At 37.6% G+C, this 20,477-nt stretch overlaps 1 protein-coding gene across 2 annotated transcripts in view; it reads left to right on the top strand.

Annotated features, from left to right (window-relative positions):
- UBQLN1 (ubiquilin 1) overlaps positions 1-18,775 on the top strand; it is a 47,979-nt gene extending 29,204 nt beyond the window's left edge. Inside the window, exons 5-11 of one of the 2 annotated variants that reach the window (XM_050761402.1) lie at positions 152-310; positions 788-1,022; positions 9,334-9,476; positions 12,244-12,327; positions 13,518-13,633; positions 14,622-14,790; positions 16,792-18,775. In XM_050761402.1, the coding sequence (XP_050617359.1) occupies positions 152-310; positions 788-1,022; positions 9,334-9,476; positions 12,244-12,327; positions 13,518-13,633; positions 14,622-14,790; positions 16,792-16,944 (1,059 nt within the window). In that variant the 3' untranslated portion in view covers positions 16,945-18,775. The remainder of the gene's footprint in view (positions 1-151; positions 311-787; positions 1,023-9,333; positions 9,477-12,243; positions 12,328-13,517; positions 13,634-14,621; positions 14,791-16,791) is intronic. The other variant, XM_050761403.1, reaches the window with a different exon arrangement.
- Positions 18,776-20,477: the final 1,702 nt, after the last annotated feature.

Raw genomic sequence — 20,477 nt, 5'->3', positions numbered from 1 at the left:
GGTCTGCTGGGGCATAGTGCAGGAGGCTGGTCCAAAACAGTGGCCTCCCATAAACTTTGTTTAATGGCAGTTAATAAAGTAATTCATGTAATTCATGTGTATTTCAATGCCTTTTTTTCTTTTTAAATTTTTTCGGAAATCTTTTTCTTAGACGTTGGAACTTGCCAGGAATCCAGCAATGATGCAGGAAATGATGAGGAACCAGGACCGAGCCTTGAGCAACCTAGAAAGCATCCCAGGGGGATATAATGCTTTAAGGCGCATGTACACAGATATTCAGGAACCAATGCTGAGTGCTGCACAAGAGCAGGTGATCCACTGGCTCCAAGGTTCAGGCCAAGGAGTAGCTTTTGTTTTAACACAAATATGTGTATGACTGAGGGTAGCTTTTATATGAGGAATGTGGTTTTCAGTTTTTAAAATGTTTAATGGCCGGGCACGGTGGCTCATGCCTGTAATCCCAGCACTTTGGGAGGCTGAGGCGCGCAGATCCCGAGGTCAGGAGCTCGAGACCATCCTGGCTAACATGGTGAAACCCCGTCTCTACTAAAAATACAAAAAATTAGCCGGGCGTGGTGGTGGGCACCTGTAGTCCCAGCTACTTGGGAGGCTGAGGCAGGAGAATGGCGTGAACCCGGGAGGCGGAGCTTGCAGTGAGCCGAGATCGCACCACTGCACTCCAGCCTGGGCGACAGAGCAAGACTCCGTCTCAAAAAAAAAAAAAAAAGTTTCTTGTCTTATTTAAAACAAAAGCTTATTATTTGTGATTTTTTTGTCTTTATTACAGTTTGGTGGTAATCCATTTGCTTCCTTGGTGAGCAATACATCCTCTGGTGAAGGTAGTCAACCTTCCCGTACAGAAAATAGAGATCCACTACCCAATCCATGGGCTCCACAGACTTCCCAGAGTTCATCAGCTTCCAGCGGCACTACCAGCACTGTGGGTGGCACTACTGGTAGTGCTGCCAGTGGCACTGCTGGGCAGAGTACTACTGCGCCAAATTTGGTGCCTGGAGTAGGAGGTATGCTTATAACAACTCAGGCTTTTTTCTTTGTTGTCCTCACATAATTAAAACATTGTTTATACTCTTATTCTTTGTGCTTTTGTGTGTGTGTGTATGGTGAGTATCTTTTATAAACTATCTTTTTCATGTTTTTTTTTTTGATATAGAGCCTCACTCTTATTGCCCAGGCTGGAGTGCAGTGGCACAGTCTTGGCTCACTGCAGCCTCCACCTCCTGGGTTCAAGCGATTCTTCTGCCTCAGCCTCAGCCTCCTGAGTAGCTGGGATTATAGGCGCCCACCACCACGCCTGGCCAATTTTGTATTTTTAGTGGAGACGAGGTTTCTTCATGTTGGTCAGGCTGGTCTTGAACTCCTGACCTCAGGTGATCCGCCTGCATCGGCCTCCCAAATTGGTGGGATTATAGGCGTGAGCCACTGCACCTGGTCACATTTTTTTTTTTTAATGGAAGCTTTAAATGTAGAGAGAACACTTAGTTATCTGTGTGGTTGTTACTAGAGCACATGTTTGCTGTCTTTAGCGTGGTTTTGTATTTTTAGATCAGTAGATTGTCAAGCACGCGTCTTGAGTCAAGGCTATACTGGCTGCATCAGAGCACCTGCCAGATTTATTAAAAATCAGATTCCCAGATCTTACCCTCAGACTTTGTGGAGCTGAATTTTTCATAGTGGGGTTAAGATGTGTGTTTGTGTAAAGCAGATTCTCATGTGTGAACAGGTTAGAAATTTACTTTTGTCCACTTTTCTGTAGACTGGACTCAGTAAGTAGATGTCTTCCTTTCAGTTGTTCAGATACTACATGCTGATGTTTTGTCCATGAATTAGGTCCAAGATCATTAGCCATAGTGACAGTTTTGGTCCTAATGCTTGGCATATAAGTAGGAAGAAATGAGGCATGGGAACACTTCCCTAAAATGAGACAGACTGGGTATGTTTTAAAAGTTGCCTGTACTTTGGCAGAGAAAGTGGAAAGATGAGGTGCTGAATGAAGAATTTTTAAAAATTCATTCCTGAAAGAAGAATCAGAATGAGAAGAGTAATTAATGATCACAGTTGATATATATTCTTTTATAGAATACAGTGGATATCTTGAGATTTATGTATATAATATAGTTTTTGTAAAATCTGAATAAATATAAATATAGTTTTTTAAAATCAATAAAAAATAATCTGTTCTATATTCTACTTAATCCTTGCTTGATACTTACTAACAATTTTTTGAGAGGGTTGCATTGCTCTTACTTTAAAGGATATAGAGCAGGCAAAGATTTAATCATATTTCCTGAATGGTTAGGCTATTGTTTTCTTTCCCTTTACCATGGTTGTCTACAGTAATAACTTTTGTCTAAAAAACCAAAAACCAAAAATCAGATTTGCAACCTTTTACTCAGATATTTAATGGTTTGATACTTTTAACATTTCATGTTAATATTTCCATCAAAGGAAAACAAGAAATAGCAAGAATGAACTTTCTGTGCTGTGGCCTATCAGATTGTCAGCATATTTGTACAGTATTATGATTCTTACTCAACTGTGACATTTGATGCATACATATATGCACACACATACATGTAAAGATGAAATTCTTGACTCTTCTTTGGTCCTGTAAGCACTTACTCTAGAATATAAGGAAGTGTTAGAGCAGGAGTTGACAGATTTTTCATGTGAAGGGTCAGATAATACTTTAGTTATTGCTGGCCAAGAGGCAAAATGGAGAATATTGCATCAAAAGACAAATTTCCACAAATTTTTTAATTGACAAAATAAAAAATTTGGTAATATTTAGTTACAATATTTTCCTTATATCTACTGATAAGAAGAATGGGACTTCTTTGGGGGAATAACATTTTGCTTAATTGAGGTTCAGTGTTCTGTTTACCAAAATTGCAAAGTTCATCTGTTAATAGTGATATGTAATGAGACTTGACTGACTTTATTCAAAATACATACTCATTCCAAAAGCATTTGATTTTAATAGCATATTTATCAGTTTGGAAGGCATTTATAGAATTCCATTAGATAATGTTGTTTTTAACATGCCATTACATTCAGATTAATCACTTCAAAGCGAAGATTAGATAGTAGCTCCTCAATTGCACAGTTAAGTGAATTTTGAAATGTGAATTGCCTTTGCATTTGCATTGAGGTCTGAAAAATGTTGCTGGTAGTATGAGCTCAAAAGTAAATATTCAAATTTGTGGGAATGGAGATCTCGTTTCTCGTGATTTTTTTTTTTTTTTTTTTGACAACATAGGAAGTCTGTAAAGCACCTTGACATTAGTTGTGATTCAAACAATTTTAGTTGTCAAAATAACTTTAGTATGATCACACATGAATGCTGCTTTGCTTTGTAGTTGTAGGTTGAATTCATGGAGAAGCATTACGAAGTCTCTAAGAAAAACGAATTCATATAGTAATTCAGTGTTTGGTTGTTGGTAGGTTGACAGGGTGGTGGTTCTCATTTACCAAAATGTTAGTCTTTGGCGTGAGCTGATAGAATAATGCAATGAAACTTTACATCTGCTAAGTCACCATCAACCTTTTGTGTGGTTAGAATGTTGAGCTATTGTCAGATATATATAATGTCAGAATATTGAGCTATTGTTAATAAAAGTAATGAAGTTGACTATGGTTAAGTTCACAGGAGTGAACAGTGCTCCTCATTGATACTCCTGGTTCAGTAGTATGTGATCTCCTGGTTCAAGATAGATCAAAATATTTTCCAGAGTAGCTCCTGATGAATAAGACAGTGAATAACTATAGTCTTTAAGGTTAAATACCTTACATTTTTATATGCTTTGAAAATATGTCCAACTAAGTCCTTTTAATTCCGCACGTAGCAGATTCTACTTCAAGTTGTATAAAATTCGTATTTCTCAGCTTTTTAAAAAATAGTCTTACCCTGGTTGTTCCATTCAGATTATTTATAGAGGATAATTTTTTGGTCACTTCAAACTTGCCATTGATTCCTCATACAATTGAGCAGTATCAGTAACATCTGTCAGCTCATCAGGAACTTAGAAATAGCACTCAGAATCATTTGCATTGTTTTTAAATTGAATATTGATATCCTTAACTCTGAGAAAAACTGTTCTTCCTGAGAGCCGAGTAGACTTCAGTGAGTTTATTTTCTCTGGACACATTTGGTTACTGCAATCAAGATTTAATTAACTGTTAGTCATCACTAGTACTTGGCTTTCTTTGGCTAACAAGTTACTTGGAAACTTAACTTTGGTTGCAGTCTTATTTTCATTTTTGTGAAAAAGTGGCTATGATGAGGTATTTTGTTTTAAAGTTTATATTTTTTCTGACCATTGCTTTTCTGTGAGTGGGGAGTATTGTGATGAGTAGTTGTGCCGGAAGTGTTTATATATGTTGTATTCTTTCAGTGTCATTGCATAAGAAACACAAGTTTTGCCATCTCATTTAATAAAATATATTCCACTGTGCCTTAGAAACCTGACATTTGTAACTCCCCTTCTTCCTTTTTTCTTGTTCTGGCATGATTGGTATATACTGGTTATTATTTTTTTTAATGCTGCAGTGATTTTGTGCTGCGTGAGTATAATTGATTCACTGTGATTTGTAGTAGTATACTGAACAACAGTATGAAGGAGGTCAGGTGTGGCATGGTGGCTCACACTTGTTATCCCAGCACTTTGGGAGCCTAAGGTGGGTAGATTGCTTGAACCCAGAAGTTTGAGACCAGCCTAGCCAACGTGGTGAAACCTCATCTGTACAAAGAAGACAAAAAGTAGCCGGGCATGTTGTGCAGCTGTAGTATGGCTACTTGGGAGGCTGAGGTGGGAGGATTACCTGCACTTAGGGAGGTTGAGGCTGCAGTGAACTGTGATGGCGTCACTGCACTCCAGCCTGGGAGATGAAATGAGACCCTGTCTCAAAACAAAACAAATAACAGTGTGAAGGAGTGACAGTACCATAGACAGTTTCTGTTGCAAGTCCTCACTGCTTTTGTGAAAGCGCAAAACACCCATAGACAATAAGTGAGAATGACTGTTCCAGTAAAATGGTATTCATGGACACTGAAATTTGAATTTCAGATAGTTTTCACATTTCACAAAATGTTTATCTTGGATTTGTTTTTCCCTTAACCATTTAAAAATAAAAACATAAAGCGATTTTTTTTAAAAGACCGAGTCTTGACCTGTCACCCAGGCTGGAGTGCAGTAGCATGATCTCGGCTCACTGCAACTTCCACCTCCCAAGTTCCAACGATTCTCGTGCCTCAGCCTCCAGAGTAGCTGGGATTACAGGCACGCACTACACCTGGCTAATTTTTTTGTATTTTTTTCTTAGTAGAAACAGTGTTTCACCATGTTGGCCAGGCTGGTCTCAAACTCACGTCCTTGGGTGATGTGTCTGCCTCGGCCTCCCAAAGTGCTGGGATTACAGATGTGAGCCGCTGTGCTCAGCCAAAAATTGTTTTGGTTTGTTTTGTTTGAGACAGAGTCTGTCGCCCAGGCTGGAGTGCGTTGGTATGATCTTGACTCACTGCAGCCTTCTTCTCCTGGGTTCAAACGATTCTCCCTTCTCAGCCTCCCCAGTAGCTGGAATTACAGGTGTGCACCACCACACCTAGCTAATTTTTGTATCTTTAGTAGAGACGGGGTTTCGCCATGTTGGCCAGGCTGGTCTTGAACTCCTGACCTCAAATGATCCACCAGCCTCAGCCTCCCAAAGTGCTGGAATTACAGGTATGAACCACCACGCCTGGCTTTGAAACGTAAAAGCAATTTTTAACTCATTGGCTGAGCAGAAACATGTTATAGGCCAGATTTGTCCTGCAGGCTGTAGTTTGCCAGCCTGGCTTAGAATACAGACACACCTCATTTTGTTGTGCTTCACAGATAGTGTGATTTTCACAGTTTGAAGGTTTGCAGTGAGCCTGCATTGAGCAAGTCTGTTGGTACCATTTTTCCAACAGCATGTGCCCACTTCATGTCTCTGTGTCACATTTTGATAATTCTCACAATATTTCAGCCTTTTTCATTATTATTCTGTTATGGTGACTCTGTAATCAGTGATCTTTGATGTTACTTTAGTAATTGTTTTGGGGTACCAGGAACCACCTTGTACCTGGCGAACTTAATCAGTAAATGTGTGTGTTCTGACTGTTGGGCTGACTGGCTGTTCCACTTCTCTTTCTCTCCTTGGGTCTCCCTGTTCTCTGAGACACAACATTGAAATTGGGTCAGTTAATAACTCTACAGTGGCCTCTAAGTATTCAAGTAGAAAAAAAGAGTCCTGCATCTCTTACTTTAAATCAAAAGCTAGAAATAATCTTAAGTTTAATGAGGGAGGCATATCAGAAGCTAAGATAGGCCAAAAGCTAGGCCTCTTGCACCACACCGCCAGGTTGTGAATGCGAAGGAAAAGTTCTTGAAGAAAATTATAAGTGCTACTCCAGTGAAGACATCAATGACAAAAAAGTGAAACAACTTTATTGCTGATGTGGAGAAAATTGTAGTGATCTGGATAGACAATCAAACCAGCCACACCATTCCCTTAAGCCAAAGTCTAACCTAGAGCAAGGCCTTAACTCTCTTTAATTCTATGAAGGCTGAGAGGTAAGGAATCTGCAGAAGAAAAGTTGGAAACTAGCTGAAGTTGACTAGCTTAGGTTTAAGGAAAGAAGCCATCTCCATAACATGAAAGTACAAGGTGAGGCAGCGGGTGCTGTTGTAGAAGCTGCAGCAAGTTATCCCGAAGATCTAGCTAAGATCATCGAGGAATGTGGCTACATGAAACAACCAGTTTTTAATGTAGGTGAAAATCAGCCTTCTATTGGAAGAAGATATCTAGAATTTTCATTTCTATAGAGAAGTCAATTCTTAGCTTCAGGGCTTCAAAGGGAAGGCTGACTCTGTTAGGGGCTAATGTGTCTGGTGACTAAGGTGAAGCTAGTGCTCATTTATTATTCCAATAATCCTAGGGCCTTAAAAATTATGCTAGATCTATTCTACCTGTGCTCCATAAATAGGAAAAAAAAAAAAAAAAAAGCCTGGATGACAGCACATCTGTTTACAGCATGGTTTACTTAATATTTTAAGTCTACTGGTGAGACATTGCTAAGGAAAAGATTCCTTTCAAAATATTACTGCTCATTGATAGTGCATGTAGTCACGCAAGAGCTTTGATGGAGATGTACAAGGAGATTAATGTTGTTTTTATGCCTGCTAACTAACACAGCATTCATTCTGCATACAGCCCATGGATCAAGGAGCAATTTCAAGTCTTATTTAAGAAATATGTTTCATAAGACTGTAGCTGCCTTAGATAATGAGTCCTCTAATGGATTTGGGCAAAGTAAATTGAAAACCTTCTGGAAAGGATTCACCATTCTCAGTGTCATTAAGAACATTCCTAATTCGTGGAGAGGATGTCAAAATATCAACATGAATAGCGGTTTGGAAGAAGGTTATCCCTCATGGATGCCTTTGAGGAGTTCGAGACTTCAGTGGAGGAGAGGACTGTAGAAGTAGTGGAAATAGCAAGAGAACTAGAATGTAAAGTGGAGCCTGCCAGATGTGTTGGTTTATACCTGTAATCCCGGCACTTTGGAAGGTTTGGGCAGGAGGATCCCTTGAACCTAGGAATTGGAGGCAGCAGTGAGCTGAGTTCGTGCCACTCCCCTCACTCCAGCCTGGGTGACAAAAGCGAGACTCCATCTCAGTTCAAAATGAAAAGAAGAGGTGGAGCCTGAACACTGACTGCGTTGCTACAATGTCATGAAAAAACTTGAACAGATGAGTTGCTTTTTGTAGATGAGCAAAGAGCGGTTTCTTGAGATAGAGTCTACTCTAAGTGAAGATGCTGTGAACATTGTTGAAATGACAACAAAAAATTCAGAATGTTTTATATACTTAGTTGATAAAGCAGTGACAGGGTTTGAGAGGATTGGCTCCAATTTTGAAAGTTCTGTGGTAAATGCTATCAAACAGCATAGAAGGCAACAAAGTTTTCCTGATGTGGCAAACTTCATTGTTGTCTTATTTTAAGAAGTTACCACAGCCACCTCAACCTTTAGCGACCACCAACTGACTCACTGTTAGCAACTTTTGGCAATAAAGTATTTTTAAATTTGTGTGCAGAGTGTTTTTTAGACTGAAGGCTGTGGCATACTTAATAGACTACAGTGTCATGCAAACAACTTGTGTGTGGGCTGGGAAACCAAAAAATGTGTGTGACTTGCTTTATTACACAGCAGTCTGGAACCAAACCCACAGTATCTCCAAGGTTGGACTCTAGGATGTGAAAAAACCTACGTTAAAATTTACAACATGAGAAAATAGGAAAAACAAGAACTATTAAAAACAGTAGAATTATAATAAACTAGAAAGATACGCAAGAGGAGTTAGATGTCTTAAGCCTGATATAACTACACTGGATGGAATAGCAGAAGAGAGATGAAAAACCTGATGAGTTGACTTGGCATAGTAAGTTTGAGAATATATTTGAGTTTGAGTGTATCTAGTTGGCAGTTGAAAATCTAGGTGTAAGTCAAGCAAATTAACTTAGTTTTCAAAGAAAATTTGCCTGAATATGCAGTTGTCATCAGATATGGGATTCACATAAATTCAGCTGTAGCCCTTGGCAATTAAAGGAAAAACAATAATCATAACAAGTGCTTTATACATTAATTTCTTACAACCACCCTATGAAGTAGATACCATTTTACACATGGGGAATGCTAAACATGAGGACACTAAATAACTTGCCCAAGATCACAGGGGTTAGGTTAGATTTGAACCCAGGTAGTTAGGCTCCTGATACTGCTGGGAGTCACTGTTAGCTGTGGTTTCAAATGTTAAATGTGCCTACTATTTTACTTAGTGAGTGGCAGTACACAGTGGAAATGGGTGGAGGCATAAATCTTTTGTTCCTTTGGACATGAAGGCTTCCTTCTTTCATAAGGGTAAGCGATATTGAGTGCCAAATATGATTCTAATTAATCCTTCGCAGTCCTGGAGGAAAAGTTGGCTCAGTCTTTTTCACTGTATGGAATTTTTCAGCAGTAATTTTGACCGTATCTAATTTTTGCCTTAAGTTGACTTCAGAAGTCCTCCATTAGACAAGATTTTACTGTAAATACAACCAGAATGTTTAAACTCGTAAGTCCTCTTTTCCTGGTATATGTTGGGCATGTACTTTTAGAGATCTTTTAGTTTTAAAGTTCTTTCATAGTTCAATTGATACATAATATGTATAATCATTTGTACCTGGTAAAATTAAAGCTTTAACTTTTGTGTATTTTTCCTTAATATGTCTTTTTTTAAAACAAACTTTCAGCTAGTATGTTCAACACACCAGGAATGCAGAGCTTGTTGCAACAAATAACTGAAAACCCACAACTTATGCAAAACATGTTGTCTGCTCCCTACATGAGAAGCATGATGCAGTCACTAAGCCAGAATCCTGACCTTGCTGCGCAGGTGAGTTTGTAATTGTATTGAAAAGGACTGTGCAGTGTGAATTAAAATAACCTAATCTAGTAATTGTGATTTTTGGCACATTTGTGTTGTGTACGATATCTTAACACACTAGAAAAGTAAACTGTGTCTCCAGTTTTTTAGACCATGTACTTCTTTGTCGTAAATTAATACAAAACATCTTTATCTCTGCCATTCATTGACTAGAAAGAAGTGCAGGTTTCCTTTGTTTCTACATATGTTGAGTTAGGAGACAAGTACAAAGTTATGGAATGCCCACTCTTTTGAAGATAAACTACTTAATTGTAAATCTTGAAAGCAATTAAGAGCAATGTTAATACGTTTGATTATAATAGTCACACTCAAAATGGCAGTTGTAAAATAGTATGAAGTCATTTATTAAAGACAGGGGGATTTGTCAGAACAATGTTCTCATTCTTTCAACTATTGATTTCCCTGCTGAAGATCGTATACTGGTCCCTTATTAATGTATTCCTTTTTCTAATTTGTTTCTAAAGAGACCACAGCTAAGAAAATTAGGGGATCTCAATGCTGGCTGAACATTCAGGATCACTTGGGAAGCTTTATAGACAGTACTGACGCTTGGGCCCCATCCTTAGACATTTTGAGATAATTGCATCTGATAACTCCTTCCCCCTCAAGTTCTCTAGGTACTGTCTAGGTTCCTTACCATAGGGTTTGAAAAACCACGGAGAATGTGAAATAAACCTTGATCATCTGTAGTTTATATTTGCTGTTTGTTAAAAACGGCTTCTGTAGTGCGTCAGGAATTTGGAGGACTTTATAGTTAATCCCATCCCTTACATTTTAAAAGCTTTAAGTCAAATGAATGGTTTTTATTTTCTAAATTCTAGAACTATATTGATTCAAGTATCTTTGACGTATAATTCTCAGTAATAACTTATGCCCTCACCAAATTTGTGAAATTGGAAATAACGAATTTTAAGAAGAATTTTTGTGTCTGTGATTCTGTATATTGGAGGTACATTTTATGGAAGATTGATTTATGCATATGAAACTTATCAGACTGAGTTGTTAGTATTAAATGCCTCAATTTACCATAATAAGCCATTTTAAGTGTGTATATGGCTAATACTGAATGTGCATCTTGCTTTCAAAATTTGACTTTAACAAGCACATGCCTAGCAATTTGTAATAATCTTACATTAGTAAAGTGACTTGAGCACTCACATACTATTTTTTTACTCTAAAGCACAATGTTGCTAATACTAGATTGGCAGGTCTTTTATTACAGATAGTTTAGAAACCATTACAGTGTTCTTGTTATCTGCAGATTAAAATCTGTGTTTTTTTCTATTCTTTTGTTTTTTAAATATTTAAAAAGAGTCTTTTCTATTCTTTTGATTTTTAAATATTTAAAAAGAGTCTTGAGTGTAAAATCTTGTAGTATAAGCACTCAGGTAAGTTATAAGAAATATCCTAATCAAATGAGATGATTATCTGCGAATAAATACATTTAAGATGACATGCTTTTTTAATATTAAATGAAGTAAATTCCAAAAGATATGTGTGCTAACCTCGTTAATATGTTCATAATAAAGAAGTATTTGACTGGAACCAATAAAGAAGCAGGTTTGTTGACCTTAAGCTGATATTAGTTTACTTACTGTGAACTTATTGGTCACTTTGAAATAAATACTGTATATTCCTGAAAGGTTGTCTGACATCTGCTTTGGTTATTGTATTGAAATTAACTAAAAGATCACTTTGCAAGAATTGGGGTGAATTTACTCTACCGGCATTTACATTGCTCTTAAATACAGTTAACTACTTTATGGCGAGGATCATTTCCTCCCCAGACTTTGGATAGGTAAATAGGCTGTCAGTAAATCCTTGTTAGTTGACTTTTTTACTCCATCTGGAGAAAATGATATAAAATGTGTCTTTTGAAGCTACAAGAATTTATTAGTTTCTGGTTATGCTGATTGTGTATTTTAATCTTATTTTTAGGTATATGACATCATACTAATATTGATCCTGATTTTTAAATTCTTAACGTTTATTTGAAGGTTAGGAGATGCCACTTTTCTCATCTCTGGTGGTAGTGAGGTGAAATCCAGATGCTAATCTTGGTGTTCTCAAATGGATTTACATATTTTAGGTCTTAAATCATTTAAATACTTTCCCCAGAGGACTGTTGGTGCTAGGCCTGGCTGATTTTCACCTAGCAGCTCCATTTCTCTGGCACGTTGGTTGCTGTTTTGCGGTGTTATTTTTTTGGACCTAATATTAGCTGTTTTGTAGTAGGCAGGTAGATGTAGTGGTCCTTTTCAGATCTGGATTTTCTCTGTGCCTGCCACTTGCGTGTCGAGGTTTCTAAGCAAGCCATGTTACATAGTTTCATGTATTGATGTTTATGTTTATTCTGTCAGTGTAGTAGAAAATATATCTTCATGAATGCCAGTTACTCCCATTTTTCTTTCAATGGCAAATGTTCACCTTTGTTCAAGGAAAAGCCTAAGAAAATGATTCCTTTTATTTTTTAGGATATTGCATGTCATTATCATAACCACCATTCTCATTGAGAGAAAAGATGCCTCGTTTTTGTTTTTATTCTTCTGGAGATCCCTCTTGTGGACAGTACCTTCCCTTTTCCTTTTTTATTTATGTTCTACCTTCCTCTCTTTTAAGTGCCAGTTTAGGCACTTGGGGGAAGATAGAATAAAACAAGGTACATTACTTGTTTCAGATATTTCCAGTTAAAATTGTTTGAACACTTGCCCCATAGATGATGCTGAATAATCCCCTATTTGCTGGAAATCCTCAGCTTCAAGAACAAATGAGACAACAGCTCCCAACTTTCCTCCAACAAGTGAGTAAGACAAGATGTTAGCTGTCTTGGGTAATGATTTGCTTGAAAAAATTTGATGATAAACATTTTCCTTGCTCTTCTCTGGCTGATAGCAAAACATAGAATAGAGACCAATAATGCTGTCAATTCGTAGAGAATTCAGCTTGATCTTAACTGAGTCCCATTTCGTTGCTGACCTTTTGCTTATGTTTCTTAAACAAATTCTGAGGAAAGAACCATTTTGTTTTTGCTTTTTAGGACCTAGGATTTTGAATGCTTTGTTAATACCATAAACCATTTCCTTTCACTGTACTAACTTTGAAGTGCTTCCTTGTGTCATGTTACGCTTTATGGTTTAACTAATTTTGAGTAACAGGAAAGAGCTACCCTATTCTGTTTTACAGGTTGTTTTCTTCCAAATTAATCGAATTTTTTTTTTTCAACGGGTAGATCTCATTTCCTCAAACTCGGGATTAGTAAGATTTAAATGGTCAGTGTTGTCATATAAGGAAGGTTATATTATAAACAAGTACTTGAGATTGCCATGGTATTTTATTATTTAAAACGACAAAAGAGAAGTTAGTCTTGGTGTTTTGAAACTGGTAGTTCTAGAGCTTCATATATTATGCAGATGACTCTCAGGCCTGTAAACCATTTTCCAAGGTTGGTGTCCTTGATCTATTGTAATGATGTAAGCCTATCTTTGGTTAGTCAGGTGGTGTATATTTGGAAGTAGTAAAGCTAAACTCAGCATACATGTATTAACGTCAAATTTGGAACTGTTGTTTTAGAGTGTACCTTACTGGTAAAATTGTTATATCAGTAACAGGTAACACTTGGCTAGGTGGAATATGTGGCTTTTACCATATTACCATGTCATAAGAATTGTGCATTTGGAGGTTGTCTCTTAGAAATAATACTTTATCTTCTGTTGGAGAAAGGAAATAGTTGTGGCTTCCAAAGTAGCTCCTGATTTTCTTCCATTATGAAAATGGCTTTCATGATGGACTTAGGAGGAGGTCAAGTAATGATTTGCACACTAGGTTTGCTGTCAAAGAGGAGACACTTGTGTTTATTTTGGGAAAGAAATTATGGATTACCAGTGTCCAGGTGTAAGGTTTTAGATTTTCTCCAGAAGCATAACAAAGATTTAAAAATTTACCTTCACTGATTTTAATTCCTTTGTAACCACTAGTTTCTTTCTTCCTTAGATGCAGAATCCTGATACGCTATCAGCAATGTCAAACCCTAGAGCAATGCAGGCCTTGTTACAGATTCAACAGGGTTTACAGACATTAGCAACGGAAGCCCCGGGCCTCATCCCAGGGTAGGCTTATTTGGGGAAGATGATGAAAGTGCATAATGGTTACTTTCTCTGAGAATTTCAGATTTAGTAGTATTCTGCCTTTTTTTTTTTTTTTGGTTGTTGGGGAGACAGGGTCTTGCCCTGTCGCCTAGGCTGTGAGTGTGGTGGTGCAATCATGGCTCACTACAGCCTCTACCTCTCAGGCTCAAGGGATTCTCTCACCTCAGCCTCCTGAGTAGCTGGGACTACAGGTGTGCACCACCACACCCAGCTAATTTGTTTATTTATATATGTTTGTATGTATGTATGTATTTTTGTTGTTTTTAGAGATGGGATTTTGTCATGTTGCCCAGGCTGGTCTCAAACTTCTGGGCTTAAGCGATTCGGCCTGCTAAAGTGGGATCAGAGGCATGAGCCACGGCACCTGGTCCCCTATCTCCTCCCCCCGCTTTTTTTTTTATTTAGGAGTTGGATTTTTGCTCTTTTACCCTGGCTGAACTTGAACTTCTAGGCTCAGGTGATCCTCCCACCTCATTCTTCCCAGTAGCTGGGACACAGTGCCTGGCCATGATTGTTTTTAAGTCAGGGTTTTCAAAGTTAAACATTATTATTATTTTTTAAATTCTTTTTAGAGATAGAGTCTCACTCTGTCGACCAGATTGGAGTGCAGTGGTGCAATTTCGGCTTACTTCAGTCTCTACCTCCTGGGCTCAAGCAATCCTCCTACCTCAGCCTGCCAAGTAACAGATACTACAGGTGTGCACCACCACACCCAGCTAATTTTGTTTTTATTTTTTGTAGAGATGAAGTCTCACAATGTTGCCTAGGCTGATCTCAAATTCCTGGGCTGCTGGGATCATCGGTCTCCCAAAATGAGCCACTGCACCAGGCCAAAAGGGCTTATTTTAAGAAAATAGCTTAGCTTAATTATATTAAAATGTAACCGATTTATGGACTGGCCTCTGGTTTTGCAGGACCTTAGGATATTTCCTTTTTGTGCTTTCTCTAGGTTTACTCCTGGCTTGGGGGCATTAGGAAGCACTGGAGGCTCTTCAGGAACCAATGGATCTAACGCCACACCTAGTGAAAACACAAGCCCCACAGCAGGAACCACTGAACCTGGACATCAGCAGTTTATTCAACAGATGCTACAGGCTCTTGCTGGAGTAAATCCTCAGGTATCAGTTCTTTTCCATTCACGTTTTGTATTCCTTAATGTTGGAAATTTAGAAATTTCCAAAAAGAAGGAAAAAGGAAAGCAGTAGTTCTTAGGTGTTTAGGTTAATGAAAAATACGGTCTTAAGGATATTGAGTAAGAAAACAGGCATTACAAAAGTTGTTGACTTTGGTGCTATCTGAGACACTAAAGGAACGTTGTTACGGTTGTAGAGAAGACATGCTACAACCTAAAGTCTTACTTTTTAGAAATTGCCTTTTTAAAATGCATTAGTATTTTTTTTTAAGTTCCTATTTGAAAATCATTTGAAATAGGTTTTGCTTTAAAAAAGTTCTTAGGGAGGAATGGAAACTTGATTATCTCAAGTACTTCCAGGACAACTGTATTCTAGTCTGTCTTTTGACTGGAAAAAAGTCCTGACTACCTTACTCCACCCATTACACCATCTCCTGTGGTAGCTTGTTACATATATATATATACATATATATATATCTCTCTCTCTCGTAAATATGGCTAAAGAATATGGACCCCCAATACTGTGCTTGCATCTACAAACATACATTGGCTTTACTAATAATGTGCCATTATATAAAGATGATCGCCAGTTCAAGCCTGTTTTATTAGGTTGTCCCCAAACTTCTTAATGTCTCAAGGTCTGTTAGGTGCTTTCTGTTTTTTTTTCTGGGTTTCTTTTCTTTTTTCTTTTCTTTCCCTTTCCACTTTCCCCTTTACCTTTCTTCTTTCCTCTTCCCCTTTCCCTTTTCTCTTTCCTCTTCCCCTTTCCCTTTTCTCTTTCCTCTTCCCCTTTCCCCTTTCTCTTTTCCTCTTTTTCCCTTTTCCCCCCTTTCCCCCCCTTTCCCCTCTTTGCCTTTCCTTTTTCCTTTTTTTTTTTCCCATACCCTTTCCCCTTTTGACAGACTGCCCAGGCTGGGTGCCATCACAGCTCACTGCATCCTGCACCTTCTGGCCTCCAGCAATCCTTGCACCTTAGCCTCCGGAGTAGCTGGGACTACAGGCGCAGACCACCACACCTGGCTAATTTTTGTATTTTTTGTAGAGATGGGGTTTCGCCATGTTGCCCAGGTTGGTCTCAAACTCCTGAGCTCAAGCTATCCCACCCGCCTTAGCCGCCTCCCAAAGTGCTGGAATTACAGGCGTGAGCCACTGTGCCCGGCCTGCTTTCTGTTTTCAGGCCTTACTAAATACAATAAACAGAGTAGTGTACTGTCTTATACATATCTGTATTCCTGATAAGCTAGCGTAGTATAGTTTCTGGCTCATGGTAGGTACTCAGTAAGTATTCATGGAATAAATAAGAAAGAAGGATTTGGAGTATTAGAATTAATTGTTACATAAGTTAACTTACCTCCGAATTACCAAGTAGGCCTAGGATTGATTGGTCATTTATGTGATTTATGTGGGGGTTTTTTTGTTTTTTTGTTTTTTAACTTCATTTCTGAAGAAAAGATTTGATGCTGCTGAATTGTCAGAATTAAGAGTATAATTTTGGGCCTGAAACTGAAACTCTTTTCTAAGAATTGACTGTCCAGTGTGCAAGTTAAACTCACATTCATTCAAAGAATCATTGAAACTTTAGAATTTCATACATGAGGATACCGGCTTTTATAAGTTACTCAATTGGTCAGTAGCTACACAAATCATCTAATTCTGAACTATTTGTATATATATATGTGTTCAAATTTTTCTGCACGTACATGATCCTCTAAAATAATGGTTGATGTTTATTAAGCTTCCCCCCCTTCCCCACCAAAGTAGAGTCGTGATCTATTTGACGTGATTAGGTATAAACTAGACTATTTAAAATAAAGTGCTAATGGACTTTTAAATATGTTGGATATGTTTCAAGAGGTGGGCAGTGTTTTTGAAGCTCAGTAGATCAGCATATGTTATAAAAAAGCAATTAAAAAATTTTAAAAGTCAGTCAGGTGTGGCATGGACTGGCTTCCTTCAGAGTTGGATTAATTTTTTTTTTCTTTAATAGCTACAGAATCCAGAAGTCAGATTTCAGCAACAACTGGAACAACTCAGTGCAATGGGATTTTTGAACCGTGAAGCAAACTTGCAAGCTCTAATAGCCACAGGAGGTGATATCAATGCAGCTATTGAAAGGTTACTGGGCTCCCAGCCATCATAGCAGCATTTCTGTATCTTGAAAAAATGTAATTTATTTTTGATAACGGCTCTTAAACTTTAAAATACCCGCTTTATTTCATTTTGACTCTTGGAATTCTGTGCTGTTATAAACAAACCCAATATGATGCATTTTAAGGTGGAGTACAGTAAGATGTGTGGGTTTTTCTGTATTTTTCTTTTCTGGAACAGTGGGAATCAGTGCTTTTCATTTAAGGCTACTGCATGCATCACTTCTGCATTTATTGTAATTTTTTAAAAACATCACCTTTTATAGTTGGGTGACCAGATTTTGTCCTGCATCTGTCCAATTTATTTGCTTTTTAAACATTAGCCTATGGTAGTAATTTATGTAGAATAAAAGCATTAAAAAGAAGCAAATCATTTGCACTCTAATTTGTGGTACAATATTGCTTATTGTGACTTTGGCATGCATTTTTGCAAACAAAATGCTGTAAGATTTATACTACTGATAATTTTGCTTTATTTGTATACATATAGAGTATGCACATTTGGGACTGCATTTCTAGAAACATACTGCAATAGGCTATCTGAGCAAAACACCTGTAACCAAAAAAGTGAAGATAAGAAAATACTCTTAAAGCCGAGTATTTCCTAATTGTATAGAATCTTACAGCATCTTTGACAAACATCTCCCAGCAAAAGTGCCGGTTAGTCAGGTTTGTTGAAAATATAGTAGAAAAACTGATTCTGGTTATCTCTTTAAGGACAATTAATTGTACAGACACATAATGTAACATTGTCTCAACATTCATTCACAGATTGACTGTAAATTACCTTAATCTTTGTGCAGACTGAAGGAACACTGTAGTATACCCCAAAGTGCATTTGCCTAGGACTTTTCAGCTTCTCCCATAGGTAGTTTAACAGGCATTAAAATTTGTAATTGAAATGTTGCTTTCACTGAAAAAGTGTCTAAATGTTTCAGTTATTTTTAATCGCCATATAAAAATAGAACTCTCTTTTGGGTTTATCTGTTTTCTCATGCACAGGCAATACACGAATTTAAAATGAGTTGTGAGCCAATTGTTTCTGGAGTGTTTTGGTAGTTCTGTTACGAAATAGTTAAATATTGTGCTTTTCAGAGCCTCAGAAAGGGGGACGGGGTGGGGGGGGCGGGCAGTGGAATCTATCCTGGATGGGGCCAGCTTAAATAATACTGGCAACCAAGATTCTGTTAGGATTTCTGTGCATATAGTATAGTAAAGAAGTATCATTCAGGGGTGAAAAACAAAGAGCCGTTTTAATGATGTTGAGTACATTTGGCTGTTTTATAGCCTTTTTCTTCCCTCCCCAAAGAATTCTGTTTGCCTAACTCCCAAACTGTTGGGGTGGTACATTCCTTTAGGACCAATTAAAACAGAGTTTAGGGTCAGTAATACATTTGGCTGACTCTGGTTCAGTATTCTCTTAGGTGATTATATTCTCTCATGTACAGTTACAGGAAATTAAAATGTTAAAGTAACCTAAAATGAATTCAGACCAATAAAATCAAGGGAAATACAAGTTGATTCCATTACTTCTGTACGTTGCTTGCTATTAAAAAAGGTTAAGAGGCCAGGTTACCCACCAGTCCATGCACTGTTCTGACACTTTCCCCAGGAGGAAAACAAGTACAAAGGTTATGGTGGAGGCATGAGTAGAGATTGTTGAGAAGGGTATTCATGTGTCTTTGCTCTTTCTGCTTGATGCCTCAGTCTGGTTTAAAAACTTCTGTACTGGCGAATGTGGTATTCAGTGTGGGATAGTGTCATAACTAATTTGACAATTTATTAATCACAAAATAACAATAAATCTCTAGCTTTTACATTTGATTTGTCTTGCCTCTTTTGTAGAAAGAAAAAAAATGTCTTTAACTTTTGCTAACCATGTGTTTTAAAGGCTATTGAAGTTGATTTACCCCAGATTTTGTCACATTTTACATTCTTTATTTTTCAGGTTTTCCAATTAAAATGTCACATGGTCTTTTGTGGTGTGATAAAAAGATAGCACACTGGGAAGGTAGGTGACTTGAGCTCCACTTTTGATCTTGGTACTTGACTAGTTATGTGACATTGAGGCGTCATGATTTCTTTATTATACGTGTACTGGTGAGGCTTATAGGTGCACTGGACTGGGCGAGAAGCTCTGAAGTACCTTCAAGCTGCTGCAGTGGTATGGTTTTCGTTTTTAATATGTTTACCTTTAGGTCTAAGTCTAAAGATAAATATCTACATCTTAAGGGGTTCAAAATACTTAAAATTCTTATCAGCACTAAAAGGATGTTTAAAATACTGTAGGCTTAAACTGTTCTCATATTGAGTGATAATATTTAGTACAAATTGAATAAAGAATGGAGTAGTGAAGATGTCATTTCAGGATTTTATTTCCTAATTATACTATTTGTGATATCCTAAACAAAGTGTAGCAAGTACTGAAAAATCAGATGAATGACACCTGACCTCTGTGTGTATTAGAATCTTGAGTTTCAGACTTGGTTTAAATATGATAATGAAAAGAGTCTTTTATTCTTACTATGTTAATTTAATAGGCATATCACAACAAAATATAACGATGGATAACAATATGCTAGTGACAAAAGTGAAGCTAAGCCATGTGTACAATGACATCCACATGATTAACAAAAAAAAGGCTATGTGATTAATGCAGGGAAATACTCCATATTGTACTTCTTCTCTTAGAGATTACTATTAAACATGTTAACAGTCAACAGGAAGTCTTACATTAGAGAAGTCTATTTAAAGTTTTATCAGCTTTTTCCGGTCTCACTAGACCATCTCTTAACTATTCTTTAAGGTGATGCTGTATGCAATGAACACACTTCTGTACTTCGTGTATCTACCCTTCTCTCTGGTGTTGCACATGGTATTTATCTACTTTGGCTCCTATAAAGCCTGCCATTCTTTCTGGGCTCAGTTCTGAAGGCGCCCTAAACTTTGCTGATCCAGTGTTTCGTTAACGCTTAACTGTTCATACTTAGCCTTTACTGTCAATTGCTGCATTTTGCTCCTCCCCTTCACCTTGTAGCGTTTTGTTTTGTTTTTATTTTTCTGCTCTAAAATTGTCTTGTCAGTTACCTAAGTAACACCAGTTGTTCCTCTTCAACTTGTCTGTATCTTTTCTCATAGGCAACTATTATGTCAGAAAGTCAAATTATTGAACATCTACTGAGTGCCAGGTTCTTTTCCAATTGCTCAGAGTATACCAGCCAATAAAACAAGATTCTGTCCACGTGGGGCTTACATAGTAGAATGTAGGCAGATAGCAAAACATCCAGATTGCTTGCCAGGTAATCAAAATCAGTGCTTTGGTGAAAAATTCTGCATAGTAAGGAGACTAGGTCAGGAAGGTGGTGGTCTTATTTTATATAAAGTAGTCAGAGAAAGCCTCAACTCATTGAGGAGGTGACATTTGAACAGACATGAGTATCTGGAGGGGTGAACAACTTTTCCAGGAAGAAGGAGAACTAATGAAAAGGCCCGGAATAGTGTCCTTGAGTGTATGTCAACCTAAAGG

This window comes from Macaca thibetana, chromosome 15, assembly GCF_024542745.1.
Source record: "Macaca thibetana thibetana isolate TM-01 chromosome 15, ASM2454274v1, whole genome shotgun sequence".
NCBI classification, from domain to species: domain Eukaryota; kingdom Metazoa; phylum Chordata; class Mammalia; order Primates; family Cercopithecidae; genus Macaca; species Macaca thibetana.
The sequence above is the reverse complement of the archived record's forward strand: the minus strand, read 5'-3'. Positions and strand labels throughout refer to the sequence as shown.